The sequence below is a fragment of the Vulpes vulpes genome, chromosome 11 (assembly GCF_048418805.1).
Source record: "Vulpes vulpes isolate BD-2025 chromosome 11, VulVul3, whole genome shotgun sequence".
Taxonomy (NCBI): domain Eukaryota; kingdom Metazoa; phylum Chordata; class Mammalia; order Carnivora; family Canidae; genus Vulpes; species Vulpes vulpes.
Window position 1 is genome coordinate 18210518 of NC_132790.1, and position 7868 is coordinate 18218385.

General features: G+C 46.0%; 1 protein-coding gene across 1 annotated transcript; it reads right to left on the reverse strand.

Moving 5' to 3' along the window:
• Nucleotides 1–422: 422 nt before the first annotated feature.
• EIF3F (eukaryotic translation initiation factor 3 subunit F) lies at nt 423–7614 on the reverse strand. The gene is made up of 8 exons (XM_026008326.2): nt 7184–7614; nt 4388–4458; nt 4069–4148; nt 3511–3648; nt 2084–2175; nt 1490–1626; nt 1238–1351; nt 423–650 (listed from the first exon to the last, which is right to left on the reverse strand). Exons 1-8 carry the CDS (start codon nt 7581–7583, stop codon nt 573–575), a joined length of 1110 nt encoding a protein of 369 aa, XP_025864111.1. The 5' UTR covers nt 7584–7614; the 3' UTR covers nt 423–572.
• Between the last annotated feature and the right edge of the window lie 254 nt (nt 7615–7868).

Consider the following 7868-nt stretch of genomic DNA (forward strand, 5'->3'; position numbering starts at 1 on the left):
CAGCATGTACTCAGGGTCCCCAAGACTGAGATTTCTACCCATTCCCTTCTTTCTTCCCCACTCACTCACTAGCACATGCCCTAGATACTCCCAGCTGTGCATAGGGCAACACTTTGTGCTGCCATTTGTGTAAAGTGCTATAGAAGAGAAATGGTAAATATCTATTTTTCGGAGATCCAATTTTCTCTAATTATAGCCAAAAGAGTGGGAAAGTACCTCTGTAAAACCAGTGTGCAAAGAAGGCTTTCTGGTCTGGAGTCAGGTCAAGATAAACTGGTGTGGGGTTGGGCTATGGGCACAACCAATGATGGTGAGTCACACACACACAACCAACTTCTACCCAGAGTATTCACTTCCTAGTTTCCGCGTGAGCTCTAGAGTAGTTTTTCCCCCCACCCAGCAGTAAACTCATGTAAGATGGATTCATTTACAAAAGGTAGGCTAGATTTATTTAGAGTCACAAGCAGTTGACTGACTCAGTGTGACTCAAACCACAAGTAAACCATTCTACTTCACTCCATTCTGAGTCCTAGGGTGGCCCAAGACTGGCAGGAGTACTGCGTGGGACCCATTCACAGGTTTACAAGTTTCTCATTGAGGGCAATCTGTGACTGCGTGAGATTGGCCAGGTAGGTCACCATCAGCAGGTCCTGGAAGAGGAAGAAGCCACAATGAGTGAGGGGTTGGGCAAAGGGAGAAGAAATTCTGCTTGTTGGCCAGCTCCATGGTGAACAAGTGGGTATTAGGACAGTTCTAGATAAATGACAGCTCAGGAAAAGGCTATGCAAGAGTTGAAGGTGGAAGATAAGAAGGAAACGTTTGAGAACACCTTTTCATCTCTACTGATATACTAATAAACTTGGGGTGCTTTAGCCAAGATCCCAGGGGTAGAATATGGAGGCGGGGGGCTGCCTATGAACTCAGAGGGAGAAGAAGAAATTGCATTGTCATTAGCTTCTAGATTTAGCATTTCTATCAACTATGAATCTAGCTAACAAGTCACAGTAGTATCCATAGCACCTGAGATAATGGAATCAAGGAAGGGAAGGCAGGGGCATCTCCAAGCACATGTACTATCTCTTCCTTTCTCCCAACCTGGACTGCAAGAGGCCAAAGGCAAAGCCCCTCCTCCCCTTGTTCCCTTCTGGGTCATCTCCCCCAACTCCCTTTATATTTGTGTGCATGAGCTGAGGTGGGGGAAGACGTAAGCTCCCAGAAGCCCAGGAACGGCACTCACATTGATGTTGCTGTTGAGCATGGTCTCAAAGTCATCGGGAACTATCTTGGGTACTTGGTTAACCAGACTCATCAAGAAGCGGCCCACAGTATTGTCAGCTGACACCTTTCCAGACTGAGCACCAAACAAAGATTCAATGAGGCACAGTTAATTCTCACCACCACCGAGGACTGCCATATCACCAGCATACCTCTCAGTGATCCCAGAGTGGAGATCTATGCCCTCCTCCTTTCTTTCCTTCCCCCTCCTCACCAGCACATCCTCTGCATACTGCAACACCGTGCTTAGGGCATCTTGGATGCGAGCCGATGCCCCTCCTACTTGCTGCAAGTCGCTTGAGAGTCCAATCACCCGGTTGGGGCTAAAACAGGTCTTCATGATCAGGTCAACTGTGGGAGTGGGATGGGGGATATAAGAGGCACAGAGATTTTAGTCATCCCATCAGGAAAGAGATGATTTCTAACAATTCTGCTAACTCTTTCACCCTCCTCTGGACATAGTCAATTTCTCTAAACTCCTCTGCTCTGCCTTTATTAGCTTTTCTTCCTCCTGCCAAAGCTCAACTTCTGCACCCAGTATGCTAATCACTGGTTGTGCTCTTATACGAATGGCCACACAGCCTCTGGTGCTGAAAATTTCCCACCTCAAATAATTCCACAAATAATTCCTGGAAGCCCATTTATAAAGGAGAAACAACTGTGATTTGAATCACAAACCTTATCAATGGTTCACAAACCAATCAATGGTTCCTTTTCAACCCACCCAAGGCCCTCTACTCATTAGAGTGGCAATCCCCTCCCCTGAAAAATGCCAGACCTCAAAAGAGGGTATGGGAAGGTTACTCACCTCCAATACGTTCAGTGTCATAATACGCATATTTCACTGTTAGAGGTGTGAACATCACCCCCATGGTCCTCCCAGGGACACCCATTAAAGTGCTGGGGAGAGAGAAGTCAAGGTAAACAAATAGCCTTGGGAGAGAGCTTCCTAATCTAGGCTGGAAAAGCAGTTATACCAAGAGAATGGGTTCCACGGTTCTGAGGTAAGAAGGCTGGAACCATCTGAACCCCAGAGGTCTCATGAGAACAAGTCATTTTTTCCTTTAGCTCATTCCACACACTAAACCTTGGCCTGTGAGAGAGGACTCAGCGTTCAGACCTGACTTGGCCCTTTAGAGGACTGCTTTACTCACTGTGCAATTTCAGTGATGAAACAAGACACTGGATTTCCCCATGAAGCTGGCTGCCCAGATATCTAGCCCCACAGAGAGAAGAAACAAGGAAGATCTATGAGACTGAGCCTTTCATCAGCACTGAAAAAAAAGCCAACTGACTCCAATCTGCCCAAGACGAGACTGGGTGCTATAAGTGATCTTACTAAAGGGGACTATCTTTACTACGTCAACTCTATTTTTTTCAACTGGACCGTGAAGAGTCTGAAATATCTGGAAAAACTAAGAAATCAGGCGATGACTAAAGCTTAGTGGGAAACCAGCTAGCCCATAAGCATGTGACATCCACCACCATTATCTCACGGCATCAAGACTAACTGGTTACATCACGTCACACAAGGAAACAGCACAAAGTCAAACTATAAGATAGGCACCAACAAATGCCTTCACTCTAACCGGAAAAGATAATCCTTCCAACTCCTCTAGCAGCCCCTTCTGTAGCATGCCACTTGAGCCTTTCCCAACTTCCCCCATTGGCTGGCATTTTAACTGCCTGCAAACTCAGCGTCAAAACTATGTTATTGTCGTCAAAACTGCACTTAACTCTGGGGTAACAGATGTATTAAAAAAAGAACAGTCACCCTTTAGTTTGTACTACCCTAAGTCCTGTGTTCAGTTCTCGGGATAATGGCAAACTAAAGGGTGACTTGGAAAAACAGTGAATGTGGTGAAGGATTGTGACCAAAATACCAAGTAGGATCAGCTATAGGAGGTGTGAAGAGTTAGCTTATAGAAAAGATGACACGAAAAACATGAGAGTTTGTGCAAATACCTAAAGGGCTGTCATTTGAAATTGGTTAAGAGCAATAAGTAGAAATCTAGGGTACAACAGGTATCAGTGAGTGGATATTTCATAAATAGATTTTGTTTCTGAGTAAAATCTTTCTAACGGTAACTGTTGAGAGTGAGGAATGGGCCTTCTTAGGAGGCAGTGAGTTATATACTGAAGAATTAAACCTGCTTTGGTTGGTGGTGGGTGTCATCCATGCATGGTATGAACTAGACAGCCTTTTATGCTCTTGTGTCCCAAAACACTGGTCACCTGACATAGGCCTTGATGCTCATGCGGCCATTCTGGAGGCTGGTGTCCACAGTGAGGTGAATGGGGTTGGGGGCTTCTCGGCTGTAGTACTCATGGATCAGCACAGAGTGCTCTGTAATGTCATGGCCTGTAGCATACCTGGAAAAAGGAATACAGTGTGGATTCATGTCTACGTGTGACATTAAGACCAAACACAATGATGACATGGGTGTCTCTAGGTACCTGACACTCTTGTAGTAGTGTCACCTCCAGTGACACACCAAATGCAAAAAGAATACACTGAAAACTATCAAATCAAATCAAAGGCTGACTGTCAGAGCTCTTGAAACACTGCAAGTCACCAGCAAGCCAAAAATACTTGCTCAATAAAAGCTACATTTCAAAGTAAATATGCTTGGCCTCACGAGATCAGAATTACCAGCAAAACACACTAAATTCATAGATCCTGAGGTGATACACTTTCAATATTCTGTCTCTAAAAGAGAGTATAATATCTAGACTGGTGGCAAAAAATCTTGGCAATCACCAAAACTTTCCATTCGCTCCACTCCAACTTACCAGCCCAAGATGAGCTCATTTGGAGAGACTTTCTTGTGCAATTCATACATGTTCTTAGCGAATTCCATGTCAACAGCCACCTAGGAAGGAAGGCAGAAAAGGAAGCTAAGAAGCCAGAAGTTCAGAGAAAAAATATGGAAGAAAAGGACAAGGGGCCAACCTCCGCAGAGGCCCAGCAAATATGTACACAGAAAAAAAGCTCTTCCAACTATAGGACTTCTAGTTAGGCGCACAATATATTGTGCAAGAGGAGCCTTGAGGAGAGCCTAGCAAAAGAACAGCTATAGATGACATACTGGCAGCTCAAGCTCCTACTCACCTCATCTTCTGATTCATTGTGTGGCACTGAAAAGCAGTTAGTGACCTCCACTGAATGCTTGTCAACGGTTCCTGTGAGAGAGAATCGTCCACATGTTATAAAACCCTAGAGCTCTCAACAGCCTCCGACCACTTTCCAAATGCTGTCAGAGGCTTCCTTGAAGACAATGAACAAAAAACTGAACTCATAAGCTCCAAGTTCAGCCATGTGCATCAATGGAACCAGGATCCTCCAGAGAACTGAAGCTCTGAAGTGCCTGTTTTCCTTTAACCATCAATAAACAAGGTCTATTCTTCCTTTACAAGCTCTTCTGCCTACCTGGTCTTTCCTGCTACCAGCCCTGCTCTGGATCTTCACTCTGTGAACATCATTTTTCAGCCACTAGACTTTCTCTTATAATTCATTCTGTAGAATACCTGGAAAATTCTGACAATGTCTACATAGGCCACCCATACAGAAGCCTAGCCTCAGAGTACAATTTTAGGGAGCTTCACCTGTACCTCCCTTCAGCCATCTAGTCCAATGGTCATGTCCTTAACCCCATCATCATCCAGAAACCTTCTACCTGTGAACCGTAAACATCAGTATCAGTCTTTTACCACAAATTTCTATTCTAGTTCTGATACCTTTACTCCCACTTAGTTTGTTTCTTGACCTAAGACTGCTAGTCCCTTGAGTTCTCCATGTTTTTCTAATCTACTGGCACCACCCATACCAGGCTTCAAGCACTTCCCCCTCCTCCACAGACCACAATGCTGCCACACATGTGTCTGTTTAATTCCACTTCACTATGGTTTCTGCTCCCTTTGCTAAAATTATGTCTTCAAACCCAGTGGATAAATATGCTTATTTGACCTCTAAACAGGAATTCAATAAACTTGACCATTTCACACTTCTGAAGCAGTTTTAAGTCTTCTGCATTTCCACGCCACAATACCCTTCAGTTAAAGCATTTATCACATTGTATTCTAATTATTTGCATTGTATTTGCATTGTATTTCTAATTATATATCTTCATCTTGAATTTAAGGTTAGAATAGAAGTTATTTTATCAAACTTTGAATTCAAAATATGTAACAGTTTTATGGTATTTAAACAGTACCAGTCATTTCATTTAACCAAATTAAATGTTTCATGAATTAACATCTGAGAATATTCAGAAGCTCCTCGTGAGCAGTCTGTGTTTAATTCTTCAGCGAAGTACTATCTCTATAACACTGAGCATTATACCATTATCCTAGTCTGGAAGAGGATCTGAAGAGCTAGACTAGTTGGTCTAACTAGAGACACTAGAGTATCTGGGGGGCACCGAGCATTCTCCCTGGGTTTCTTTAAATAGCTCCAGTGGATTTGGAAAATTTGGCAGTGCAGCTGAAAGAGTAAATAGATTAGTATTCGTCAAGTGCCAACCTTTGTTGCAAAAATCATTTATTACAGAAGCTCAAAGCAGGACACATTTACAGAATGCTACTATACTTTGGAGGTTAAGAATGGAGGTGAGGGTGGTAATGTGAAACAAAGAACTGACACTTAACACTTTTCCTGGGAACCCAGGAAATGAGTGAAACTTAAATGAGAGAGAGCAGGGAAGACATTTATGTCAAACAGAATACAAAGGCTTGGTTTGAGAAAAACCTTGATGTTTGGAAGATAATGGATCAACTGAAGGTACTGTGAAATGCTAAATTTTCAAAGAGAGGGCAAATGTGTGTGTGTTGCAAGGCAGGGATTGGGGGTGTGGGGGTAGCCCTGATGTGGTGGAAGACTGCAGTCAACCGCGGTTTTGTACCTAATGGTCTGCCAGCAGTGAGATGCTTTTGGTGATAATTTAGTTTCTGCAAAGACTAAGTCTAAGTGCCCAGAAAGAACTAGAATTCAGGTAATTTGTCTCAAGGCACATGGTTAATATTTGGTGCAATCTACCGTCAAATCTTGTCCCCTTTGCAATACATCAATTGTCTTCTATGCTAGAAAGACTATTACATACACATTCAAGAGAAATGACAAACGAGGCTAGAGTCCATTCACAAAGGGATCTAAAATTGGTGACAAGGATGGAAGGAAAAGGACTTTGATGGGATCAGCAGTTCCCAAGAGAAAAGGGCATTATTATCAGTAATCCCTGTTTAGCTTCTCAGCTTTACAAATTAACATATCAGGGAGATTAAAAAACATAAGATCAGGATTAAATGTTTAGAAAAGCAGAATATCATCAAAAACTTAAATAGGTTTCTGCCAAACTTGTTGAAAAGGGATGTCTTTTTACAGAAGTCCCTACTTCTTTACCAACTGGTTTAAAACGTCCTCGTAAACACCTGGAAAATAAGGACATTTAGACCGTGGAAGGGGGTGGAAGGCGGCGGGGGGGAGGGCAGCCCCCCTCCGCCCCCCCCCCCCCCCCGCGTTTAGGGAGTCAAACGTTTCTGACTTCCTCGTCGGCATCTGAACTCATTTTTGGCAGTCTGGGCCTAATCACACTTGACCTGAAATGCTAGCGGGGAGATTAAAAATAAAACATAAAACCAGGGGCAGCCCGGTGGCCCAGCGGTTTGGCACCGCCTTCAGCCCAGGGCGTGATCCCGGGGACCCGGGATCGATCCTTCGGCACACGATACTTATTCAGTAACGCACTACGGCTTCCGTATTCTGTGTCGACCACAGTGACAGCAACCTGGCAGGAAAGTGCGAGTTCCTTCAAGGAGGGAAGTCGCGGCAGACGGTTGGGATGCAGAAATAGGTCAAGAGGTCAATGGGATAAACGGGAGGCGAGAGAGTCAATGCGGTTTGACCACTCACCCAGCAGGGTCCCGATAACTCGGGCAGCGCCCTCGTTGCGTCGCTCGTAGCTGTCCACGATGGAGGCCAAAATGACCGGGTGCAGCCGGACCACGCGGCCGCCGGGGAAGGGGCCTGGGAGAGCAGGACCCGGCAGTGACTGCGCCGGAGCCTGCGCTGGGGCTGGCGTAGACGCCGGGGTCTGGCCCGGAGCCGCAGTCGTGGCCGCCGCAGTCCCCGGGTCTGAGGCGGAGGCTGGAGCCGTCGTTGGAGCTGGGACCGGCGCTGGAGCCGGAGCCGGCGCTGGCGCTGAAGCTGGGGTTGCGGCCGGGGCTGAGACCGAGGTTGGGGCCGCGGCCGGGGCGGAGGCTGGGGCTGGGGTGGCGGCAGGAGCACTCGCCGGGGCTGCCGGTGTGGCCATCTTGTCGAGAGAGAAGGAGCCGGGAGCGGAAGGGAGGAGTTGAAAAGTAGTAGAACACGATAGGCTGAAGATGCACCACGTGAACGAGATCTTTATGCCGATTGGCTACCGGTAATGCTTCTCACGGCACAGTTTCCGGCTCTGAGTTTGTGCTCTTTGATTCCGGTCCGATGAGCACTCAAGTGAGGACGGAGCTGAATAGTTCCGGACAAACTTGAGACGGCGATGAGAGAAGAAACCTCTCCGACTGCGCAGCGGCCGCCAGATGGACCCAGAGGGCGGAGG

What these genes read in the sequence shown, in the direction of transcription:
- EIF3F (XM_026008326.2), bottom strand. Translation starts at nt 7,583, where the DNA reads ATGGCCACACCGGCAGCCCCGGCGAGTGCTCCTGCCGCCACCCCAGCC. An exon ending in AGTATGCAGAGGATGTGCTG is followed by an intron (nt 1,352 to 1,489) that starts GTGAGGAGGGGG and finishes TTTGGTGCTCAG; the next exon opens with TCTGGAAAGGTGTCAGCTGA. An exon ending in TGCTCAACAGCAACATCAAT is followed by an intron (nt 651 to 1,237) that starts GTGAGTGCCGTT and finishes TTCCTCTTCCAG; the next exon opens with GACCTGCTGATGGTGACCTA.